The sequence below is a fragment of the Serinus canaria genome, chromosome 2 (assembly GCF_022539315.1).
Source record: "Serinus canaria isolate serCan28SL12 chromosome 2, serCan2020, whole genome shotgun sequence".
Classification (NCBI taxonomy): Eukaryota; Metazoa; Chordata; class Aves; order Passeriformes; family Fringillidae; genus Serinus; species Serinus canaria.
In genome coordinates this window covers 120,221,652-120,248,441 of record NC_066315.1, presented here as the reverse complement: position 1 = coordinate 120,248,441, position 26,790 = coordinate 120,221,652, and the positions used below count along the sequence as shown (strand labels likewise).

At 40.4% G+C, this 26,790-nt stretch overlaps 2 protein-coding genes across 3 annotated transcripts in view; one reads left to right on the top strand and one right to left on the bottom strand.

Annotated features, from left to right (window-relative positions):
• The window catches only part of RPL7 (ribosomal protein L7), an 886,137-nt gene that overhangs the window by 543,552 nt on the left and 315,795 nt on the right, over positions 1–26,790 (top strand). The window lies entirely within an intron of this gene.
• LY96 (lymphocyte antigen 96) lies at positions 13,409–25,602 on the bottom strand. 2 transcript variants are annotated; one of them, XM_030233084.2, is made up of 8 exons: positions 22,585–25,602; positions 21,578–21,802; positions 18,488–18,708; positions 17,980–18,114; positions 16,925–17,014; positions 15,905–16,033; positions 14,953–15,005; positions 13,409–13,995 (listed from the first exon to the last, which is right to left on the bottom strand). In XM_030233084.2, exons 4-8 carry the CDS (start codon positions 18,071–18,073, stop codon positions 13,906–13,908), a joined length of 456 nt encoding a protein of 151 aa, XP_030088944.1. In that variant the 5' UTR covers positions 18,074–18,114; positions 18,488–18,708; positions 21,578–21,802; positions 22,585–25,602; the 3' UTR covers positions 13,409–13,905. The 2 variants fall into 2 exon arrangements, with proteins under 2 accessions (XP_030088944.1, XP_030088938.1); XM_030233078.2 differs by lacking the exon at positions 18,488–18,708.

Below are 26,790 nucleotides of genomic sequence, written 5' to 3'. Positions count from 1 at the left end.
TGACCCACATGGGGAGAGTGAACACCTGCATCAGGCTAAGCAGGAGCTTGGACTGCATCAGCCAGTGCTAGAAGAAGCTCCAGACCTTTTGCTCTGTCTGCTGCTAAAGGTTTTATATACAGATGGATATACTGATACACACATTCATCATATGTTTAATCAGCTATTATCATTGTTTCTGTACTTCATTATGAATAAATATTTTTAGCATCTGCTGATTAAAAAATGACTATTATTTTGTGGCCATATGTACCATATAGAAAAGCTGCATGAAAATTAAATTTAGTTTATTAGTCAAATAATTTTTTAAAAATATATTTATATACAATAGCTGGAACTTGAAAAGAAAACTAAAAAAATGCAGAAGAGCACGGTGCTGATATGGGGGTGGTAACTGAAGATAACAGAAGCACAAAGAAGTGTTTTTGAATCAATACCATGCCTGTAAAAAAAAATGGCCAAGATGCATCTAAAAATAATATTCATGAACACATCATTGCAGGATATAGTCGCAGTAGTATTCTGGACTTCGACAACACTAACAGTAAAAGAGCCACACAACACAATCAAAAAAAAAAAAAAAAAAGAAAGAAAGAAAATGTTCAAAATACTTGTTTTCTGTTTTCACCAGAACAGTAGCTTTCTGCCAAATGCTAACATAAGAGTTACTTTGCACTATAAAATATCTTTGTTGCAGCAGCCACCATACAACTTAATGAACTTGCTCACTTGGGCAAGACAGGCTTTGGACTGTTATCTATTATCCCTTTCTTTCTCGCAGAGTGAGCACACTAGGCTGGTTCATAACATTAATCACAGTTTTTAATTTGGATCCCTATTAGTTCCTTTAATATTCAAAGCAGCCCTGCTAGAGACAAAAACAATAGCTCCAAGGCAACAGAAGCTGTTCACTACTCTGGTTAATAACATTTCCCAGCCTCCCTTTCAGGCTGATGCTGAATTACAGAGGTGCTTGCTGGATCCAGATGCCTTTCCATTGCTCTCCTTTCTCCCTCAGGGACATGGGGACAAGAAGGAAGGTGGAGCCCAGCCTGGAGTTGGTGGCTGCAGGAGCAGCCCAGGTGTGCCAGAGGGACACAGGCACAGGAGGTGTCTGGCCTCAGGCCAGGACACACCACTGCAGCCCAGTCCTCTTCCGGGCAGAGCAGTCAGCCAAAATTACCATACAAACCAAGGACCCCTCAGTGGACCAGGGATCCCTGACTGCACTCTGCTATGTGCTTCCTCAGTGGCTCAGCACTTCCTACAACTCTGCTTGAGTGATGTCAGTCACTCTCCGAGTTAATTAGTCTGCTTTCAATTACTAGGATAATTAACACCTCATTTAAAGCAGAAAATAGTTCTCTTAATTTCAGTACTCTATGACTAAATTTGAGTTTGCCTCCAGCCCAACAGCTCCCAAAAGCCTTGACCTGATAGCACTGATTGGGATCATTAGCCCAAGCAAATTACAATATTACAAAGACTTACCAGCTCTGTCTGTTCCAAGCTTTGCAGGATTTTTCAGGATTCTCAACACATATTTTCCTCAAAGAATACTCAGGGCATTGCAGAAGATTCCCTACACAACCATACAGAGAAAAACTCCACTGGCTGCAGCAGTAGCGACACAAGTGACCACCACAGGAGATACCATCTTCATTTAGTTAGTTTTTATTCACATAGGGAGCATAGAAAGGTGCTGATTCAGCCAGCAATCAACCCTTCAACAAACCCATCTTCAAAACTGAACCTGTACATGGAGAGGGGAGAACCTGAGTCACTTGCCTAGACAAAAGCCTTCTCTTTTGTGAGAGATTTTTGTGCTCCAGGTGTTTTAGTAAAGGAAGGTGGGGTAGCTTGCTGATATGTGGAGAGATCTGCAGGAAACAGAAGACCTTCAAAAGCATAGTTTCTTCAAGAAATCAAGGTAACAGAACCAGTCTTTTGGAGAGATTCTTATTAGGTTTAAAGCTGAACAGAGTCAGATTTTCCTGTGGAAAGGCTAAATGAGCATTTAGATCTCTTGCATTTCATTTGATGAAAGCAAACACCCCAGGAGGCAAAAGCTATTTAAGCTACAACTAGCAATCACTAATATTTCTGATTATATAAGGGACCCATTTTCACATAGTTAAAACAAGTATTTCTCCTTTCTGCTTTGGTGTTTTAATTCAATAGATTTTCAAGAAAGACATTTTCAATACAACTAAACTTTCATCATGACTGTGATGTACAGTGTCAATCAATTATGTGCTTATTTTGTCTTCCTTCACTTAGACTGGGATAAGCTTATGGGGTGCTCAGAAACTGAATAAAGATTTCTGCTCATCAAAGCAAAGATTTCTGCAGATTTGGGGAAAATGCCTGTCCCACACTGCTTGAAGGGTGCTATGTGACTGAGTTGTTAAAGACAGAATCATCATGCTGTAGCCGAAAGGGGGATGTTAAAAATGAATGACAGTCCTGCCTGAAACGAGAATACAGCTATACATGCAGCCTTAATATTCTTCTAACATTGCTTGGAGTTTTTGCATAAAATTTCTTGCAGCAGGAACTTTTGGTTGCTTGAAAGATTCAAACTGACAGTCTACAGGTGAAAATCTTTGTGCCACATTACAAGTCATTTGAGTCATTCAGGACCATGATGACAAGGACACATTGTGTGTAGGCACTCACCTTATCAGGGTCAAGCTGCAAAAATCCTCCTAAAAACGGGCTTCATTGACTTAAGCAAGTTTGTGCCATGCTTAAGAATGTGTAGAATTTGATTCTATGCACAGGGCTTCCTTCCATATTTGATTGCTCATTTTTTTTTCAGCAAGAAAGTAGCCTGTCAGTCATCAGCAAGGATAAGCTCTCCAGCGCTGTAATTCCAAGTGCAGCTGTTGATTTTACAAAGAGAGGTGCTAACTTGCAGCCAACCTCCTCCTTTTATTCTGGGCTTGATGCAACTTTGGAAGTTTTATTAAGAATTTATGTCCTAAACAGAGCGTATTCCATTTCTTTCCTGAACATTTAGGTATTTATCTTACCTGATTAAAGTCAAAGATTATCCTCCCTTCCCCCCAGCCCCAACAGAAATGAATAGAGCAAAACTAATAAAAAGCATGCAGGTAACATTGTGCACTTTGCTTTTATGTGCATCAAGGAAAATTACCCAGGCCCAGCAAGAGACACCAGACAGAAAGATTTCCATCTGACTACAGTGCATACTAGGACAATGTACCTCAAAATATTTTTTGTTTTTTTCTTAGTTTCTCGGCCTTCAGATAGAATCTAAAAATAAAGAATATCACTGAAAGGGTGATATGGTCTCAGTGATTTGGTCTAAAGATTGCAGCAATGTACTTCTTGTCTTAGGACCTTTTTGATAACACAGCCACATTATTGTGGTGAAAAATGAGGTAGTTTAATTTGTCTACTCTCTTATATTTCCCAGAACTGAGATCATTGTGATACCTCTTGGAAACATGCTAGACCATTGCAAAAAAACAGCTGAATTTTATGGCAAACACATGTGACATCAAATTAAACACCCAAACAAGGCACATGGTCAAGACCAATCAGAGTTAAGAATCTGGCTTTGTTTCTGCCTTGGTAGTACAGCGAAATCCTTAGGTTATGGCATACCCTCTGCTGTGTCATGCTATGTGCTTTCCAGAATGTTAATTCCTTAAATTACATATTACACTGGAAATTATATTGGAAAGTAAGAATTGTTTCAGTCTGCCGTGCTCTGCAGAAAGTTATCTTGCATGGCACAGAACCAGTCCCCCACTGTGTAGGATTTGTAGGTTGCCCTTCGGAGAGGCCAAACAATCTTCACTGCAGAATTAAGGGATTCCAGGTCATTCTCTTGATGTTAGATGCTTAGTAGGTGCTCTGGATCTGGCTATGATTCGCATTTCAAAGAACCCTTAAAATATTATTTTACTAATTTCATAAATATTTATATGGTATGCAGCAGGGAAGCAACAGTCCTGATTACAAGCTACTCACAGGAGGCACCACTGCAATCCAAATGCTCAAAAAACAGATTGTTATAATTGAAATTGATGAATTTCTCGAGGTATTGGAGAATTTTAGCACTTGTCACAGAATTATGGTGTCTTAGTCATCCTTGTATTGACAGAATGTTTGAAAAAAGTCACCTCCTTCAAATAAACCTAATATTAATGCTTGACTTATGGATATTTTGGTGTTTGTGGATCAATATTTCAAACACTTTGCATTTGAATGTATATTTTAGGTAACTGTTTATACCTGTCGGAACTCAGGACATCCCTCTGGGTGTCCAGAGTGGCCAGGACCCCTGCCAGGGGGCTCAGAAACCCTGGCACAGAGCCCAGAACACCTGTGGTTTTGATTATGACCCGTGGAGCAAATTACCAGCCTTGTATGAAGACCAGCAAGCCACAGCAGTTTAAGTAGAATAATAGTGAAATTATCACACAGTGAAAAAATAGATTTTGGGGGTTTCTAGAATAGGGGTTTTGGGGGCAAGATGGAGGGGTTTGGGCGTGTCTAGCCTTTCTCTTTCTTCTTCTCTGCCTCCATCTTCACTGGTGATGTTGGCACTTTTAGATTGGTTTAGAGTAGAAGCTCACTGTCTAACACAGGTGATAGGTGTTGGAAAGTAATTGTAAACATCGTATACATAGTTTTTAGTGTAAAGGGATAACACCGCCCTGGGGGTGGGCAGAGTGCCTGGAACTGTCCTGCTGGATGGACATCAGCAGGGCAGGTGAAAAATTTTTATAGATAAGATGCAATAAACAACCTTGAGACTGAGAACTGGAGAGCTCCAACTCATTCTTCAAGCGTGCAGGCTGGAAAAGAGACTTATTGTATCTCAGGGTCACAGCGACCTGGACCCTTGAGACACACCATGTGTACTCTTTTCCTTATTTACTGCTGTGTTTCCAAAACTGAAATTACATTTATCATTTTATGCTGTATTTCCTCACAGAACATTGTGATTTTTGGGTGAAGAAGCAGGACTATCACAGCAATTGATGGTACCTGTCAAAGAAGCAACAGTAAGACAGCAAGCAGCCATGGTTCTACTTCCATCACAGCAGTGACAGTGGCTGTGGACTCTGCACAGTGCTGTCCCTCCAGCAAGGCCAGAAGAAGACACTTATTTCTGTGTTGGTCCCCATTCTGCTCACAGACATCCCAGCTTGGCATCTTGAACAAAGTAACTTTTGTATAAAATATTTTCTGTAGAACCAATACCAATCTGGAAGGAAATACCACGTCTTTATTTTATCACAGGTTTCTCACCTACACTTAAATAAAATAGTTTGCATTATGACTGCACCAAGGTTGGGATATATAAAATCATATATTGCTGAATATGTCCAACTCGCTTCAAGGAGATTTGGAGACAGTCAACACCTCTAGAAGAGTTTATCAGAGGTTGGCACATCAAGTCCAGAATGCCATTAAAATATGCTTTGGATCCACACTTAAGTGGTCAGATAGTTGGATAAGGTGATCACTGAGGTCCCTTCTAACTGAATTATTTTATTTTATTCTAAATTTTGGTTACTCTGTCCATATGCTCCTAAAGGTGCCTATGGAGGAGGCATATCAGTCTGTCTAGTTGTTTTATTTTCTGGAGCACTCACTTTTTATAAAACCTTAAGTACTAAAAGAAAATTATAATTTACAAAGTTGAAATACATGGTTTGATCTGCTCCCCCAGACAACTTACTTCCTGTTGTACTCTGCAAAATTGTGGTGTTGCCATCAATTCCAGAAAAAGGCATATAAAGTCATTTATAAGTGGGGAGTACATCTGTGCCCAAAAGGACAAGCCAGGCTGTCAAACATCAGTACATGAGTACAAACATCAAAGCTCAAGTCCTGGCTTACCAGCAAAACCACTGTGATTTTGTGGCATAATAATCTTTGCTTGAATATTTACTATTTGTCAAAAAACAAAAGCAGAAAAATATTTCTTATTTGCTGAAGTGTCTCAGATGCAAAGGAATTGAAACCTCATTTTTAAAAAATTATTTGGTCAAAATAAATGCACAACATTCTGCAGTAATCAAAATTATTTCTTTTCACAACCACTTTTTTCCCCTGCTACTCATCTGACAATACCATTTCTTGTTCTGATATTTTAGGTTGTTCTAGATAACATATTACTTTAGATTTTTTTTTTGTTTTTAGGATCTCTTTCCTCCTTAATTAGAATATTAAAATCACAAAAACTTTCACATGTTAGAGAAACTGTACAATTAGCAGTCAGAATCACTGGAAATTAGCTTAGTGAATCAGAAAGGAATACTCCTGCTGACAGTCTGTTTTCTGACAGTCACCTGTGAAACTTTCATCCATGATGTTCATTGTTCTGTCTACATTACATCTGTGTCATAAAAGTATCTTTAATGCTTTAAAGATACTGGGAAAATTCCACATCATGCAATATGCACTGACATGGAGCACACCACTTCAGTGTGATATATGATTAGAAAAGATAACTACCAGTCTGTTCAGCTGATATTCAGATGTGAAATGAAGCCATGTCATTCTAAAACAGGGCCAAATTAATTCACAGTCATAGTGAACAATTGTTCACTCTCATATGCACAATGTTTTTTATTATTTCCTCCTTTAGGCATCTTGTAAGTGAAGGACTGATTTTTCAATTCTATTGCTTTCAGAGGACTAAAGACATTATTTTGTTTTCTGTGTTTATCTTTATTTATTGTATGACATTTCTTTTGGTTTTCTGGTTTGTTTTTTAATTTATATTACTGAAATTGTTAAACTGCGCTGGTATGCTAAAAATATAAAAATTGTGGGTAATACAGTGAAAAGTCTAAATGGAATATGACTGAACAGAACATATTTAAGAACTAAACCAACCTCATAATCAATATGGAGATACTTCAGTAATGGTGCCAAACTTCTCAGAGAACCAAACACTCAGTGGATGTGTTCTGCAGTTGGCAGAAGTTACAAGAAAAAAATACAATCTCTCTAGTTCTCAAAGGTTTTGTGCAGCACAAGGAAATGGGCAGACAGAAATCTTAGTACTTAGTACAGAAATACTTAGTACAGTGACTATTCCCTCCTGTGAGCAAACATCCAGGCTCACTGTCAAAAGTTTTGCTTTTAGTTATGTGAGCAAGAAATTATTTTAGCAAGAACTTTGAATTTGAAAACACAATACTCATAGCTAAGACAGCCATTTCAGCTAAAGCTCAAGGAAAAAATATGTTGGGGGTTTTTGTTTTGTTTGTTTTGCTCCCATACAGAATCTTTGGGAAGCTGTTATACCTGGCCAAATATATGCATGCATATATGTATGCATATATATTAAATACATGCATTTTATATACATATATTTCTCTTTTTGCCAGTAGTAAAATGTATCTTGAAGAAAAGAGGTTATGGACACACCCACCTACTGCAGCCAAGGGATCTGCAGGGGTGCCTGGGATCCACAACACAAGTACATGTGCACAGTGCCTATTATCCAAGATTTCCAAAGCCCAGTAATTTCTATTGACAGCAAGAAGACTTTCCAAATTTCCTTTCTCCTGTCCTCTCTCCCCTAAGCTCTGCAGGCAGGAACCCCCTCCTTTCCCTCCCTCCTTCCTATCTCTTCCCATTAGAAATGTCACTACCCCCATCTGCTGCCCCTGAACTCACTCGTGCTGGCAGGGACTCAAGGGCAGAACGAAGGAGCTGAAGTCATTCAGCAAAATGTGCTACACAGACCCTTCCAAGGCAATTGCTAGCACTTTCCACCAAGGAAAACATGCTGTGCAGAAGGGATTTATGCTGCTATGGTTCTCCTTTGATGCCTGTAAGACAGATCAAGACACATCTCCTGCATCATTAAATCCAACTCCTTCTTGCTGCAGGGACTGGACCATGTAGCTTATTTGTTCCAAGTGTCTGTGCTTTGTGTCATCCAAGCTAAGTGGTGACCAAGGGAATTGCTTCCCTGGGCACAAGAGATGCTGCTGTAATACTTGAACTACATGATCTTTGTGCATCTATCTCAAATGATGTTACAATTTCAGCCAGCAAATGTACATGTTTTTGTGGTCAGCAGGCTTTCACTCACTTGAAATTATGAATATTTTATGGCTTTTATCAAATAAAACTGTAATAACACAGCTCAAAGTGTGCAGCCTTATTGGAAACCACATTGTACAGGAACAGCTTCTTCTCATAATTACATATTTGGCAACAGAGGGTGAGGGGGTGAAGAAAAGCTCTTTTCCCATCTGCAGAAAATCCTGACAGCCTCTTAAAAACAACAGTAATGAGGGAGAGAAAAAGAGGTATTTGTGAAGGCTTTAGATATTAATTTCAGACAAATATGCCAAACACAAAACCTTCCTTGATTTACTTTGGTTTGCATGGGAGGAGGCTTTGCACATTTCACTGGAACTCCTGGCAAAATACAAGGATCTACAGGTCATGTAGCTCTCACAGAATATTTTAAGAAAGAAAATCTTAGTTGGTGTTTTATTTCACAGTATTCAAACCATTCCAACTCTAGACAGAGGCAGAAAATGAAGAAGCAAAAAATGGATCGAAGTTTACTGGTCCAATAAGTGAGGAAAAGGAAAACATTCAGATTAGTCTTCATAGAGCCCAAAGCAGCTCACTTCATCCTAAGGAAAATCCTCCTTGTTGTGGAGCCCTGAATATGGGCTCAGGGAAGTTTGGAAAGGACATAAGTGATAACTGTTGTCAGCTCTGGACAGCAGAGGAAGAAGGAAGGAAAGTGGTGAAGGAAGTGGCGGACGGAAGTGCGGAAGGAAGGAAGTGGCGAAGGAAGTGATGTCGAGGAAGGAAGGAAGGCGAAGAAGGAAGGAAGTGGCGGTGTAAGTGGGGAAGGAAGTGCGGAAGGAAGTGTCGGAACGGGAAGTCGGAAGGAAGAAGTGGCGAGGACGGAATGGCGGAAGGAAGTGGCGGAAGAAGTGTCGGAAGAAGTGTCGGAAGGAAGTGTCGGAAGTGGCGAGAAGTGCGGAAAGTGGCGGAAGAAGGAAGAAGGAAGGAAGGGAGGCAGGTAATAGGCAAGGACTGACGGATGGACGAGGATTGGGAAGGGCTCGGACCGGCCTGCATTCCGCCGTCCGTGGCCGACTGCCTCATTCCCTGCCTTTACGTGAGCAGGGACGGCATTCCTGAACTGTAATGTAGTACGTACAAGGCAAAGGGCAGGCAGTCATCATCTTCCCTCCCGCTGCCGTCCGTCCGTTCCTTCCTTCCCGTCCTTCCTTCCTTCCCCTTTCTCCTTCCGGCCGGCCTTCCGTTCCGTTTGGCCAGTACATTACATTCCGTCTTTTCGTCCGGTCATCCTTGCTTCCGGTCCGTTGTCTGACTCCTGCAGTCCGTGCCGAGAGAATTGTCTGCTTGCAGGACTGTGGACGATGGACGGCAGCATGAATTGGCGTCCTGACGTGGCGTGCATTCAGTGCGGCCGTACGTTCATTAAGGATTTGCTTCATGATTGTCGGACGGGGCAGTCTTTTCGTCCAGGACTATTGCGCGCTGCCTTTTGGGCTTACTTCCGGGAACGGGAGGACGGCTTTCCGTCACTTTCATGACGGAGGGGCAGAGTAAGTTGCTGCCGAATTGCGGATGACGTGGCGGAAGGAAGTTGGGGGCTATTTTCGCGAAGATTTGCGTATTGGTCAAGGAAGTGGCCGAAAGTGGCGGAAGGAAGTGGCGAAGGAAGGAAGGAAGTGAGTGCTGAGGAAGGAAGGAGGACTTTTCGGGGAAGGGAAGGTTAAGGAAAGTTAAGTAAGGAATGAAGTCCGCAGAATTGCCGTCCTTCCGTCCTCATAGGCTGCTTATGCCGTCCTGCCTTCCCGTCCTTTACCTTCAGAAGGCATACTTCATGACGTCCTGCCGTCCTTCCTCCGCCTCCGTACTTCCCCGTCCTCTTTTCTTTGGCCGGATCGTTGTGGCGGCCCGGCCGCCGGGCCGGCCGGCCGGCCAGTGGCGGCTGCAGGGAGGCATTGGCGGCCGGACGTGGGCGGAGGAAGTTGGCGGAAGGACTGGCGGCCGTGCTAGTGGCGACGGAGTTGGTGCGGAAAGGCAGGTGGCGGAAGGCAGGAATGTGGACGGTACCTGACTATATTCCGTCCTTCGTTCCCTTCCCACTTCCTTCCTGTCCTTCAGTCCTTCCGCTTCCCCCTTCCGCCGCCTTCCGTCCTGCCTCCGGCCTTCCTTCCGTCCTGGCAGTGCCTTCGCCGGCCAGTTGCACGGCCGCAGGCATGCTATCATGCTTCCTGTGTTGCGTCCCTACTTTCTCTGACTCATGCGCCTTCGGGCATCGGCCGTCGCTGCGGCGGTCCTGCCTGCCTGCTCCGTTCCCTTCCTGAATGCAAGGCCTTTCTTTCAGGCCGTCCCTGCAATGCCTGCATCCTTGACGGCCGGCGACGGCCGGCATGCGGACGTCCCTCGTACGGCCGTACTGCGGCTTCGTCCTTCGTCTTCCTTCCGTACTGTCTGTCCTCGCCTTCCTCGCCCTATCCTTCCTTCCGTCCGTCCTCCCTGTCAGTAGTCCTTTCCGTCGCCTTCCGTTCGGTAAGGCCCTCACTGCACTTGTTTCTTCCTTCCCTATTCGCTGTTTCTTGGTGGCATGACGCCTTGGCGTACCGCAGGGCATTTGGCGTTTTCGCCTTCCTCTTCCTCCGTTCGGCTGCCTTCATGCCTTTTTTGGGGCTTCCTGCTTGGCTGAAGGACCGCCATTGAAATATCCATAGCCGTGTGACCTGCCTGAAGGAGTGGCTGAAGGGAAAGGGAGATTTGTTGCGAGCGTGAAGGAAAGGAATGGCAGGAAGGACGGAAGGTGGCCGGGAAGGAATGAATCGAAGTGGCCGAATGTAAGGGTTCTGAAGAATTGCGAATAGCACGAAGGAAGTGGCTGAAGGAAAGTGTCGAAGTAGTGGCTGAAGGAAGTTTCTACGGAAGTTCGGAAGGAAGGGCCTGAAGAATTGCGAAGGAGGAGTGTCTTCACTTACGCTCTGTCTGCGTCCTGCCTTCCGTACTCGTGTCGTACGTACTTTTCGCCGTACTGAACGGACTTGTCCCTTAGGTCCGTGTCTTCCGTTCCCTGCTTTTCTGCCGGCCTTACGGCCGTAGCTATCAGCGTCATGCCTTTTCGGTCAGATGCCTGAATGTGGCGGCAGGACTGGCTTTAAGGAAGGCCGGACGTTGCGAAGTCAGTGGGTGGCGGACGTAAGTGGCCGGAAGGAATTTGGCGGAAGGAAGAGTGGCTGAAGTAAAAAAAGGGAAAGGAAGAAGGGCCTTCCTCTTTCTTCATTCATTCCCTTCTCGTCCTTACTTCTTCCTTCTTCTTCCCTGCCGTACCCTCCTCCTTCCTGCCGTCCTCCTTCCTTCGGTTGTCCTTGCTTCTGCAGGCCTTCGGCTTCCTTCCTGCCGCCTTGCTTCATTCCTTCCGGCCTATTCCTCCGGACTTTTGGTGTCTGCGTCCTGTGCCTGCCGTTTTCTTCTACGCGTCCTTCCTTCTTTCCTTCCTTCACTTCGCGTCCTTCCCGTCCGGCCTGTCCTTCATTCCTTCCGTCCGTTCTCCCTTCTTCCGTCTTCCTTGCCTTCCGGTCCTTCTTCCCTTCGTCCGTTCCCTTCCGCTGCCTTCCCTTCCGTCCCTTCCTTCCCGGCCTGCCCCGGCCGTACTGCCTTCCGTCCTTCACTTCCTGCCTTCCCGTCCTTCCTTCCTCGCCCCTGTCTGACAAGTTTTCCTCGTCCTTCCTTCCTTCCCCCTTTGCTTCTTTTTCCAAGTTCTCCTTTGCTTTATCCCTTTTTTGTTCCCTTTTCTCTTCCTTTCTATTCCTATCTGCTCTTTGTCCATTTAACCCTTAAGCTGAATATCAATTTAAAAAAGTCTGCAAGGCAAGATACTGAGTGCGTATGTTTATCTTTAATTTTCCCTCTATTCGAGGACAGAATGCTATTTAGACCTTGGTACATTACTGTATTATTCTATAAAACATCCATAAACCATTAGAACATGCTTATGTAAAATAGAGCATATGAATGTCTTTGATTTCCAGAAGTGTTAATCTCTCTTACTTGTGTTACTTGCTGCTTAAGAAACAAAATATTTATTCTAGCACCCCAAATAATTCAGGCCAAAAAAAGCCTCAGAACACATTGTCACTGAAGATGATTTTGAGACTTGTGTTTGCTGGATGCCATGGAATATATACACAGGTATAATAAGGCAAGACTGTTCATTTGAAACAGACACTATTTGAAATAAGCAAAACAGAAGAAGAAAGGTAAGTATTGCTTGCCATGGTCTCAGGCTGCTTCTTGGTTAGAATTTCAGGTTAGGAATAAATTGATCCCAACTGTAGTAAATCAGCTCAAACGTAAGCAGAACATGCTGCGATACTCCATCCTGGACTGCTCCTGGAATGGTCTGTGGACTCAGAGAAAGCACAGATGCTTTGCCACCATCACTTATATGTAATCATGACTTCTTATCTTCAGTCATTATGCAGTTCTACTTCTGTTTTTATTGACTCTTAATCATTTTGCTTTATTTAGCTAAACTACCTATGATTAAAGCCAAGTTTTACATGGAACATCTACAAACTTGGGTGTGGAGTTTTTTCTTGAGTTTTCTGATATCAAGTTTGAAAAACATCTTTCTTTCTGTTTAAAGCGAGATTAAAAGCTTCACTTCTTCTAATTTGCATGCTTGGTATTTAACAGTCTGAAAGAGGTTGGTTTTTTCTGGCTTTTAATTTCTTCCAGGCATTTGGAAGTGATCTGCTAGACAGCATGAACCAGTAGCCAGCACAACGTGCAGCTTCAACTGTGTCCTGCTAGTTGGGGAAAAGTTTCTGAACTCACTAAATTCACCAGCCCTGCTGTCTGGGGGCTGACTATGAAAACAGGACAGCATTTTTCCTACGGACCAAATCTAATCCTCCACCAAAGTCTGACTGAAGATCTTGGGTGCAGAGGAGCAGCAGAGAGGGCAGGTGGGTACTCAGTGTCAGCCCCCAGGAGGCAAACGCTACAGGAAAACTTTAGAAATACCTTAGAGGAATAACTGAGGAACAGATCATCCTGTTGTGTGACACCACCCTCCCGCTTCTGAAGGACACAGTTTGTGTAGCCTCTGCCCCTCAGACTCTGAGCAAGAGCTAAAAACATTCTAAGGGGTCGCAGTTGCAGCTCTGGATGGCCAAATTCAGCTGTACTGTATCTATCAGTGTAACTGGAAAAAAAAAGTTCCACTTTGGATTTTATCCACATCAGCTACTACCACATAACAAATGATTACTCCTCAGTTTCAGCTTGGTGTAAAGAGAGCAGAACAATATGAAACATCTGAAGAAACATCAGAAAATAACAGGAGAATAAAAACAATATCTTAAATTGATTGTACTAACAAGTTTTATTGTTACAAGAAAAGAAAAAAACCCAAACAAACAAAAAAACCACCCCCCACCACTTCACAGCAGGGTTCCCAAATTCAATTGCTGTGTTATTTTAAATTGAATACTGATGAACTTCTGATTCTGGCACTTCAAAACTTCAAAACTTGATTACTTTAGCTCAGCTTGGAGCACTCAACTTTATTGTAACTCAAGGCACAGCACCAAAATGCAGGTCCAGCCTGACATCCAGTCAGGGTAATTCCGTGGATTATTCAGGATGCCTGATTCCCAGAAATTTTGGGCACATTGGCTGAGCAACTGATTATGGCTGTGCTACAAATGAGAAAGACTATATCTTATAGCTTCCCAGACAGCACATGATGTATTCTGCCTCAGGAAATTCAGTGTGCATATTACTTCACAGCTTGTATTCCAGGTGCTCACAGAAGTGACCTCCATATTCTGGAATTATTTGAGAAGTTTGTTGCACTCAGAAAGCATCTTATTTTACTATCATGGTGAAATTCAAGCATATGAGCATATTATTCTCAGAATCATCAGAGAATCCTTGCAAAACAATACTATAATTGCCCTAAAACAAGGAAGAAAAAAAAAAAGAAAATTAGTCCACAATACTGCCTGTTTTTGTCTATAAGTGGCTTCTTGGAATGTTTCTGGTGATTTCTGTTAGAACTGAAAAAGACAGATTCCCATCAGGGACTGTTCTCATAGGTATAGTCAGGCATATGAATGCATAAAAGTAAAATAGTGTTCAACTTCCTTCTCACAGCCAGCCCACTCAGAAACAACATTTCCTGGTCTAGCAGAATCCCACCAGGAAGTGTCAGGTCTACCATAAGCTCCTCATCAATAGGGGGACAGCTCATGGCAGAGGATGTTCCTGTCTGTTACTACAAGAGCTGTTAGACTGTTGGAGGCCCATGAGCTAAGGGGGATGGTGGAGATTTTGGACCAGTAGGAGCTCCTTAGTGACATTTTTAGGGATTAGTAGTGTTGATAAGGGTCTTGGAAAAGCTCAGACAACTGATGAGGCAGTTGTTGGATGAGAATGGCTTAACCTGAGGACTGGTGCTGCCCCTGGTCTAACAGTAGAGCACTGCTTTTACTTTTTGGATACTGTTATCCCTTTTCAAATCTTTGAAAATGGTTTCATGGAGTAAAAGAGCAGCATGTGAAGAGAATGTAAAATAAAGAATGAAATGGGCAGAAGGAATATGAATGGATTTACTCAAACAGGTAAAAGGAAAGAGAATAATTTACCAAAGAAAACGGAATAATGAAGGTGACATTAACTGATTACTTTGGTCTTTTCTTTTATAAAATAAAGGAAGAATGATAGAGGAATAATAACCTTAGGACATCTAGCATTTCAGAGATGCTACCATTTTATTGTCATCAATTCTATTATAAGAAAGTTTTCTGACATTTCCTCTTCTGTTTTCTACAGTTTGGATGAACATCTCTTTTCAGAAAAAAAATATACCTGTAAGTATGTGATTTTACTATTATATAAAACGTTGAAAAGTACCTTTGGAAATGTAATTTTTGAGCCTTTAATGTCAAATGCTGAGTCAAGTGTTTCTGAAAAACAGAGATAATTATAATACAAAGAGTTACTTAACCATAAAGCCATCAATCAGACTGCCTAAATAATTTCAAAGCAATATGGCATATCTCTCAACAGCAGTTGCCAATGTCACTTACTCTTTCACTGATAAAGCCCTCATCTGGTTCTTCTCTCAGAGCTCTGACTTTTTGTTGAAACCACATTAGAAAATAGAAATTAACCACAGTGCTCCTGCAACATCTCCTCCAGACAAATCCTACTGTGATAACTCCAGTAATTTAACTTGTAATAGTAGTTCACTTTAATGGTAACTGAAGAGACCTGATACTGATGTTTAAAGAAAGGAAAACACACTGTATTTTGAGCTCCTTACAGGTCTTTTTGGCTTTTAGTCTGACATCCTGCCTGAATTCTCTGAATCTGAGAATGTATTGCGTTAATACTTGTTAGCCCCTACCAAAGGATTGACTCTTCTCTATTGGAAAACAAACAAAAAAACCATCCTACATAGGTGTATAAAATCTCTTTAAAAATCCATCCAGACACATATAAATAAACCTTGTTCTGGATATTAGTAGTGCCCACAGTGCCTCTCAAGTTTCCTGTTTAGTCCAGTCAAATTCAATCTTTCCATGTCATTTTAGAGATGGTCACAATAAGCGTCATCATCAGATGAAGGATATTAGTAATCCTCATTTTTGGAGATGGAAACAGCAGGACAACAATGTTAAAATAAAGAATTTGGATATTTTCTATTTCAATGAATAGAAAATATTCATTCTCCAGTGCCAGTGGGGTTCTGGCACTGGAGAATTGCCTGCTCTGAGGTCTGCTGCCTGCCAAGCAAGGTCTAGATTGTGGAGATAAAAATCTGTTTGCATGGGTTGATTGCACCATGCATTTTCACACCAACCTCCTTTCAGCGTTCCACACACTGAGTATTCATCGTCAGCTCCACTGCAGAGGAGTTCTTTCCAGAGGAATGCTTTGGCACCATCATACCAGACATTGAAGACAATCTTCAAAAAGTGGATGTCACTTCCTAATTAAAACATTGCAAGTAAGAAAATGGTAACTGGTGGGGAGGAAAAGTATATATGGAGACATGCTGTTTAGATAAAAACTAGATTTTGCCAACATACTGTATTTTTGTAAGACTCCCCCAAAAATTAAAAAGGTATATATCTTGAAAACTGCTACTTCCAGAAAAAAAAAAAAAGCTACTGTTGTTTTCAACAACAATAACAAATTAGTCTTAAGAAATATGCGGGAGAAAAATTTTAGTCTGTTTTAATTTCTTCAGTAAAGGAAACAGAGATCATCAAGATCCACAGCTAACCTAAACATGCACTCAAATGAAGACCTTAGTTTTAAGCAGGTGTTGCAAAGAAACTATCAGAATGCATCATAAAGATGTCTTTCTGGGGAAGCAAACCTAGTGCAGAAGAGGAAGTTTATGATGGAGCCAGGTCCTAAACATTTCATTAGCTGAGCTTGCTGGCTTAAAGCTGGGTTTAAAGATCACCTTTAGGTTTGCACACAAAATGCAGAACAATTTCCAGCTTCTGGAACATGCATATTCTTCAAAGAAGTCCTGCCATAGCTGGATGGCCTGATGATACTCTCTCTCCTTTAAAAGACTTGGATCTTGTCCAGGCCAGAAGACCAAAATGCACATACACCTAAACTGTCACATATTTGCATTTACAGTGACAGTCCTGCATGCAGGGCTCTGATAACTGCTCCAAGTAAAACTCAAGCACCTTTCACAAATCATCATTGCTGTCCATGGCTATAGTTTATCCATTCCATTTTTAACCCCAGAAACCAATTTCCTAAATCACATGGCATTTAGGATGAAGGGTCAGTTTTTCAGTTGTATTTCATTTTTCAGCATTTTTAGAATATAATTGTCTAGTTAAGAGATGCTCACTTGGAATCCAGGTAAGAGCAGCCTTCCAGACAGGTTTGTTCGTCATGCTGCAAGGTGTTAGATTAAACATGAAAGCATGAGCTGTAGAATCTACAGGAAAAAAAATTATTTCACATTGTTAGTGTGGACAGGCTTCTCCATAAAAATAATAAGAATATCCAGTTATACACACAAAAACCACATACATATTTTTAAATGTATTTACTATATTATATTATGTTATATACTATAAATTGCTCAATATATGTGGTAAATATTAAGTATGTTTTTTAAATTATATTATTAATTATTTCTACATTTAGAGGATAAAACCAGTATCATATTTCTTCAAGTAAAGAGAAGTAAATTTTTGGTAGATGATATATTGCACACAAAAAACAGAGACAAAAGTACCTTTATTTCTCTTTTGAAGATATACAAACTTTTTATTAGTACTAAACCAGCATGATCTTCTGCTGAAAATATTCCTACTTATGCTAATCATGCTGACAAGAGCTAAAAATATTTTTAATGCACCAGCATATTCTCCAGGTAATGTAAATGAACCTTTGAGTAGATTTGCTCTGTGACTGACCCAGCTTGCATTTTTAAAATACAGAAAATATCATCCCATGACACAGACAGGGCAAGAAGGGACACACCATGCTGTCTCAGAACCTGATTGGTACTGCAGCCTGACAGAATACAACATTCCCTCTTTTTTTCCACATACTTCAAGCTTTTCATTGTAACATACTGGTTAACTCAATAGGTATAGTTTATACAACAGAGTACTTGCAAAACTAGTTTAAATCCATTATCTTCTAATATTTTCTGAACAAAAACATGCCTACTTTACTTGAGAATAAAATTCTCTCTCTCCTAGCTGCTGGAGCCAGCATTGTGGTAACATTTATGCCTATGAAGTAAAATCCTTATAAGAGAGTGATTAGTAACAGAAATATTTTTCTTTTTCTGTATTCCTCAAAGAAACAAATTTGAAAGAAAATTCACAATCCCTCAAACAACAGTAATTATCCCAATTTAACAAAAGGCTTACCTATTTTTTTACTTACCGCAAAAAGTGTATGACATTTCAAGATCTGATGATGAACAAATGAATTCACTGACTCCAGGGGTGAATAAAATGAAAAAAAGGAGTCCAAACATAGTTACTTTTTTTGCTCAGTATCCGATGGTATAAAACTTCACTTGGGAGAAAGAGGAAGAAAATTCAGCACAGTCATTGTCAGTCACGTGTCTTTGGGGAAAGTTCTGCTATTTATCAAATTCTCTGCAATCTTTGTTAATTCTACTGCAGCACTGTCAGTTATCATCACACTAAATTTTGTTCAGAAAAATAATTCCTGCTTTTGTTGTTACATTTTCCCCACACAATGCAGGTGAAAACAAGAGTGAAAAATTAAAGAGAAAACTGTGTGAAATGGGGAAGTGAAATGACATTATGACTACTAGAAGCATGTAATGAGCAAATTTAGTTGATGCATTAGGGGTAAGATTTTTAAAGGCATAATTTCAAACACAGAGTTTCCTGCACATATTAAAGAAGAGAAAAATCCACACCTGATGAAAACTGAGTCCATTCTTTTATTTTTATGGTAGCCAGTACCTCTCACTGGTTTTCATGTGAGCTTCTTACAAAGCTCACCATGCTTTAAGAATACACCAGACATCTGAAGGAATGTAATTAGATGATGTATTCCAAATGGAGCTGAATGCAACCATCTGATGTTATGATGTGCACAAAAACCATGACTGATTGTGCCCAGAGATGGGGGCAATTCCTAGATTAATTAAAGAAAGGGAAAATTGAATTAAAGGTGCCTGAAAGTACCAAATAATTAACTACAACATAAAATAATTTACAAAATACGACAAAAATTTCAAAATTTAATGCAGCTAGAGAATTCTCTTCAGTATTTCCAAATCTTTCTTAAGACCACAAGAAGAGTCCCATTGGCCTGACAGAGTTCAAAATTTTAAGAAATTTTCAGTATTTGGCTTTTAAGTGGGAATTCAAAATTATATAACTTTCCTGACAGATCTCCAGGGTACATACATCACACACAGATTTTTGCTGTTGTTTAACAGGATGCTACAAAACATATAAACTCCTTGTGATCATAGCAATAACACAGTTCTGTTTCAAGATGGACAAATTTTGCTTAAAAATAGTAAGACATGCAGTGACATTGAAATAAATCGGAAAGGCTGTAATAGCTGGAAAAAAGAAATGCAGTAGTGAGACAGTCACAAAGGAGTTATGAAACAGCCATGAAAGAAGAGCTACCTTTTGCACATACAGCCAAAAAATATTCCTTTCAGCCACAAAGCCATGACCAGAGGTGTGAAGGAGTTTAATCTGTGAGAAGCCAAGCCAGGCTCTCTGCTGAGTCTTCCATCAGTCCAATAGGTTTAGCACAAGTCCCAGGTCAGTCTGAGCGGGCAGGGGGTGGCAGTGACTGTACCCCACTGATATTCAAGATTTCCCAGCTGAACATGGATCCCTCTGCGGCCAGATCTGGTCCGGCATTGCTGCTCAATGTGTTGGGTGGCTGATGCACTCATGGGCAGAATGGAAAGAGCACTGCAGATTGACCAGATTTTACATAAAGCTCTCTTAATATGAAAGAAGACAAACTCTCTGCTGAATTGACTTTCTAGACCTGGTTCAAGCATGGGGGTTTTTTTTCAGATACTTGTTGCAGAAAAGTTATAGATGAGGAATGAGTCCCCCCTGGTGGCTAAGACAGACAAACACATGCAGAAACCTCCTGCTCCTTCCTTATTGCACTTTTATTGCACAAGACTATTCCAATGCTTTAAAAAGTCAGTGTAAGAAAGCTCAGTTTAAAAGTATCTGGCTGGCTAAATGGGAAAATATGAACAATAAGTACTACTGGTATCATAGCTAAAATGTCCTTTATTACCATGATTATAAAGCCTAAAATCTTGACCACTGTGTTTGGCCAAACTGTCATTTAATCAAAATAACCGAAATTATTTTTAAAGACTTTCAGCAAATTCTGGTTTTGATGCTTGTGGCGTTTCATGCCAACATCAATGCTGTTCATAGATGTCTTGTGATGATCCCTAAAGTCCCAAACCAGTGCACTAACAGTGTGAAGAGTCTGTTCTGCTCCTTTCAAGTAAGTATGAGGATCACTGCAAAAGATTAGAAAGTTCTACACACTTTATTTTACAAAATCTTTTTTCTTTACTATAAGCTTTTTCTTATATATTCCAATCCAGAAGGAAGGCAAAAAGGAAGGAGAAGTGGAAAGAGCCACACAGTAATGTTACTTCTCTGAGGTTTTGTCAGTGAAATGCTTCATTTATTTCAAAATCCTTTGCAAGTAAATTCAGTAGGAACCAGCTCTCATATCCAATTAATAGTACATAAATTCAGGTCTTAAGAATTTAGAACTTCATACCTACGACTTCTAATTTTGCTACATCTGAGATGTTGAGAATAGAAGTTTATTCCAAGGTTCCTCAATGATTTGTGGTCAAAATCCTCAAATTAATTAATGATATTTTTATCTTCTTTCTCAATGCATCCAAGAAGTGCTTAACTTACTTTTGATTGCTTTTCAAAATAATCATTTTGTATTTGGCTTGTTGGCTGCAGATGAGTATAATGACCAGATAGGCACTTATAAGTCATTAAAATCTCCCGCAGGAAAGATTTATAATATGCATGATCATATCCTGTCACAGAAAAATAAATAACAGTACACCAGTATAACGGGGGAAAGTATTCAATTTCAAAATGTTAGACAGAATTAAAGATTATATCCTACCTTTTGGCATGTAACAAAATTTCACTTTAATGGAAAACTCTTTTAAGACATTAACCACATTTACTGAATAAAGAAAGAGGCAATAATAATTTTCCTTGCAGGACCATTTGTGAGTTTTTGAAGTAGATAGTTTTGCACCTGGAAGCAGACATTTATTCCTTCTGATTCTGGGTTTAGGGTTGATGCTGAAGGCACCATAATGTAAAAAGGTCCTATATAAGGCATAAGACTGCATTCACAAAACAAAATACACTCAGCTATCAGCATGAAGAATAGAAAACTGTGGACTCTTCTCAAATCCCCTCATCCTATCTTTGACAATGTTTATAGTGGAAGTAGAAAGTCATGCCCAGGGATACAATAAGGAGGTAGAGGATTCATTCCCTCTCATTGCCTATTCCACAGGCAACTGATTAAATGCCTGAGAGTGCAATGGGAGTCCAAACCAAGAGCAGGGCACTGGCACATATCCAGTGGTGCATTGTAGCGTTTGAGTAAGAAACCAAAGAGTTTTTGAAATATAGAAAAAGTGCTGTGCATTATGCTGAATATGTTTTGTTAAATGCCGTATGAACTTTGGCTTAGTGGTTTGATTTGAATATATCCCATCAAACCACAGGAGACTACTAAAATACAGCAAACACATACCAGGTGGTATGGTTTTCCTGTGCAAACTATTATGTTGGAAATAATTCCCTGCCTCTTGCCAGTAGCCTTATGGTTTATTCTCTTCAAGCCAAGTTTAGGACTAAAACTTACAGTTGTACACTGAAGTATTCATTAAACTATTAAAAATGCCAAAAAGAAGAGAAAGAGGAGGATGAAGGGATAAGAAAGGGAAATGTCCTACCTGACACTCACAGTATGCACATCATGGCAGCAATTTCCACCCTGGAATTCTAGAAAGGGAGACAGCTGGACATATTTTGCGGCTGTTTGCTCTTGTTCTCTGCTATTCTCTGTTTAAAATAGCTGCTAGCTGAGGTTTGTGTAGCTCTGGGATAATCTTATTATAGTGGATCCAACTCACAGCACACTTGTCCCATTTCTCATGCAGGCTGCAGCAGGCTGTACCCTGGGGAATGAAGAAATCCATGGTATGAGACATGAAGAAATCTGTGGTATGGCCACAGAACTCCAGAACAACCGAATTACAGCAGTTTACCAAGTTTCCACCCAATTATACTGAGCAGCTGTAATAATTCATGTCTGGTCCTAATTTTTACAGCACAAAGGGACTTTCACGAAGTTTCCATCACCTAAATCAAGCCCTCATGGTTCCATGCAAAAATTTACAATTTTCTTCATCTTTACCAATATGACTTTGGTATGTAATAAAGAAAGGCCCAGTCAAAATAGTTAACTTTCAATTCTACAGAGTGTGGTTAGGAGAGTGAAGTACCTCACAGCTTTAAAGATTTCTCTTTGAAGTACCAAAAAGGGATAACTTCCTCATCAAAAATTTTTATATTTGCATGAAGAAAATTAGGGTTGTGGAATAATTTATCTTTAAAAATAACTTTAAAAAATCACAATGAACTTTGTACTTCATAATTAAGAACAGATAAGGACAAATGAATAATAATGTGGACAAAGCCAAAAACTTGAGAAAGGGAGAGGGTCACCAGCAAGAAAATAGCACGTAGTAAAAGTCTGGAAAGAAAAATTTGCATATATTCTGACTGTTATTCAAAGGGAAAAGGTAAAAAAAAGCCATCTATGACCTTTTTTGGAAGCTTTTAAGGCTGGAAAGGGATAGGAAGAATGTGTCTAGAAAGGAGGCTTCAGTAATTTCATACAGAATAACAGAATTAGCTAGGTTGGAAAACAGATGTGAAATCACAGAGTGCAACATACAGAAGGTGTTTCCTTGAACAACTCCTTTAGGAAAAGGAAAAGAAATCTTGCAATTTCAATGGGGATCAATTTTGGCAAGCTTTGGTCCATGTCCCTGTGCTTGATGGCATCCCATGCCTTTTGATGCCTTTCACTTTGGCAAAGATTTTTTTTTTTAAGTATCCATGCCATGTCTCTCATATCTTCCCCGCAGAGTTCTTTCTTCCTCCTTGTTTTTTCCCCTGCTTTTGCAACATCTGTGAGGTTAGTTATGGCATGTTTTGGTCCTTTGCACTGCACCTCATTAATCCCAGCCCATTTGCTTATAGTCACAAAACGTCCCAATTTTCTTTTTTCTTTTCTTCAATTGCATTTCCTTTGATCATATCTCCTTTCCAGAGTGTTTGTAAGTCTTTCTTTTCTGTTTTGCAAGATTTTGTTTCCCTTCCTGAAAGAAAAAAAAAAAAAAGAAAATTTAGTGACTACAAGAAAATTGTCTGGGAGGAAGTGAGATGGTGTGGAAAGGACCAAACCATACCAAAACTAACCTCACAGATGGAGGCGCTCAAGGCAAGACTGGACGTGTCACTCAATGCCCTGGTGTAGTTGGCACAGTGCTGTTTGGTCATAGGTTGGACATATGACCTTGGCAGCCTGTTCCAAAGTCTAATCACCCTTTCTATGAAGAAATTTCACCCGATGTCTAACCTGAACCTCCCCCACCATATATGCTTGAGGACATTTCCTCTCATCCTGTTGCTGGTTGCCTGGGAGATCAGTGACCCCCATCTGGCTACAGCCTCCTCTTGTAAAAGGTCCCCCCTAGCCTCCTTTTCTCCAGGCTAAACACTTGAAGCTCTTTCAGCTGATTCTCTCAGGACTTACCCTCTAGACCCTTCACCATCTTCATTGCTCTTCTCTGGACACACTCCCACACCTTAATGTCCTCCCTGAATTAAGGGCCCCAAACTGAACACAGTACATGAGGTGTGGCCTCACCAGTGCCAAGTAAAGGCGGGCAATCACTGCCCTGGTCCTGCTGACCACACTATTGCTGATACACATTGATACATTTCTGCTCTTCATACCAGAATGAGTGAAACTGGGACCAGGGTAAGATGTTTCCAGCTGCTATGCACAACTGATTGGTTGGTCCTGAAAAGGCTGCTAGACCTGTCAGCCTTCACAGTAGGCATTGCCTTGCAAATAAACAGTTTGTAAATCACTTATTTCAGAAAACAGGGCTCCCACATCAGTATTTCCTTCAGAACTCCACATGTTCAAGCAAATTCTTTAGATCTCATAGTTTCTTCCATATCATGTACAAGCTACCAACACCCAAAGAAATATCAACAACTTCCAGGGATGAAAATGCTACCAGTAATACTTCTGCACTTAGTACCGGTTTTCACCAAGTGTATGAAACTGAAGAAAAATACACTAGAAAAAATAGAAATTCACATAATTAATAGGGTTGCTAAACAAACACGGAGCTAACAGACTTTGGGAATTACCTGGTAGTAATTTGTTTATGGAAACACTCACACCACAGTTGATTCCCTTGCATGATTTGTTAGTAGCAAGAGGGCCTGTTCTGATTTACTCACATTTTCTACCGTAGGAAGACAAAAAGCATTTCAGAGCTTCCCACCTGGAAATGCAGACAAGGTACTAAAAAATATCTTAAGACAGACTGCTCAGAACCCAGAGCAGAGAAGAAACACATCTTGGAAGTCTTTCTGGATTACAATTCCCCTCCTTTATTTTGATTCCAGTGTGAATAACTGCTCTCAACAATTCCAGGGATCTAAACCAGTCACAGATGTAGAAATGTACTCAAGTTCTGTGTTCATTTTTGGGCCCCTCAAAACATAAAGGACACTGAGGTGTTGAGTGTGTCCAGAGAAGGGCAGTGAATCTGGTGAAGGGTCTGGAGCACAAGTCTTATGAGGAACAAACACAGCTGGGGGAACTGGGGTTGTTCAGTCTGTAGAAAAGGAGGCTCAGGAGTGATCTTATCAGTCTCTACAACCTGAAAGCAGATTGTACCAAGGTGGGGAATCTCTCTTCTCCCAAGCAACAAGCACTAGGACAAGAGGAAGCAGCCTCAAGTTGCACCAGGGGATATTTAGCCTGGATATTAGGAAAGATTTCTTCACTGAGAGGGCTGTCAAGCACTGGCATGGCTCCTTGGGGAAGTGGTTGAGTCACCAAGCCAGAAGGTATCTAAAAGATATATAAATGTGGTACTTTAAGGACATGGTTTGGTGGTGGACTTGGCAGTGCTGGCTTAATGGTTGGAGTTAATGATCTTGGAGGTCCTTTCCAACCTAAATGGTCCAACAATTCCAATCTAAGTGCAGCAGCAAACAAAGCAAAAACAAGTAGAATATTGAGTATCTTCAGTAAGTCTGGTCTTCTTTTTCCTAATATAAAAGTACTATCATATTATTTTCAAGTTGCACATTGGAAGTATTATTTTTTCTGAGACTACATCCCAGCCAGAATCATCACCTATCTTCTGGTAGAATTCTGGATTTTTTAATATTTTTAATCACCTGTGTGTCAGAAAGCCACCTACTAGCTTCACTTCCTTTTCACTATCAGAACATGAGCAGAGTATTTCTCCTCCATAGATACAAATTTAGCCACTAGCATGGAGATATCTTACTCTTGCTGCTTAATTCTGAACTGGCCAAACCTCAAATTTAGAAATTAAAACTTTTTGCAGTCAGAGGGAAAAGATGAGGATTTTGATATTGCTTATGGAGTACATAAATATAATTTTGGGGCCTTTCCTTTACCTTCTCTGGCAAACTCTATTTCCTGTTCTCTGCGTATTTGTTATAGGAAGATCAAGCCAACCTCATCTTTCAATGAAGCACCAAAAGTGAGGGAATGCATCAGACAAAGATTAATTTAAACTAAGTGCAAAACATCATTTCAATGAAGACAAGTTGATCAGAATTTCTTGTTCAATATAACTTGAACCTCACATGTTCAATATAATTTTATGAAAATTTTATTTATATATTATTGCTACCCATGGAATGATACTGGCTTAACAAGACTTTATCACCCTTTTAAAATTATAGTTGTGCCAACACAAAAAAAACTGCCTCAAAAATATTGGGATGGGACAATTTGCTTTTTAATTACTAAGCAAGTACATTGAGGGCAATCTGAAAAACAACATTCAAAACTCTTGTTTAATATCATGTGTGGCTTCATCCTACAAAAAGAAATTGAAATAATAGCATTGGAAGACATTTAGACTTTTAAACAGTTTTCCAGCTACAACTTAGGAAACAGCTTGAAAGTTAGTTATATTTTTTTATTTGCAGGATCAGAATGACTAGTAGAAAGTATCAGATTTTCTAATTACAAAGGGCACTGTTAACACAAAATTAATTTTAATTTTGGGTGTTTTTTTCAATTCAGTAGTTTTTGTGTCTCAAAACATTTAGGCCTCTCATATTTTGAAAACAAGTATCTGTCAGTTTATGTGCCTTCAGCTAAAAAATTTAACTCCAACTTCTACATACTCAAGGGAGAAGAACCAGTCTAGTACCACAAAAAGACCAGATTCCCCTTTTTAAGTTGAGTAAAAGGTGGCTTTCTTCACCTGAAAATCAAGAGGTGTGCTCTTTAAAGGCACAATTGCTTCCCCACCTTACATAAATGCTGACAGAATGCATTTTAACCACTGGCTGCTAGAATTTTCATTGTTGATTCAAATACAGCAACTCTTGTCAGTGGGATACTCACAGAGCAAATTTTACGTCACAGTGCTTTCCCATGCCCAAGAAGAGAAGCTTCTTGCTCTCCACCTTTGGGGACAGGGTTGCTCAGAGCAGGACTTTACCTGAGAGTACCTTTGAGTAGCTAGAACCTACTGCTCTATATAAACACAGCCATTCTCCCCATGTTCTTCTCTCCTCTGGGAAGAAGTTGTAGCAGGAATTCACAAGAATACCAGTCTGCTTTCCAAAGACTCCTTCTGGCTACTGATGGTCTCACAAAAGGAAGGGAAAGCCACAATCACTCCCTTTATGCCATCACCAGCAGCAACAAAACACCTGGTACTTTCAGATTAAGTACAATTAACATTTAAAGCTTAACATCTTAACTACATACTTGATAGGAAATGAGTGTATTCTGACACAGAGGTGGTGAGACTGCCACACAGCTCAGGCATTTTACAGTTCTCTGGAGAGCTAAAACCAA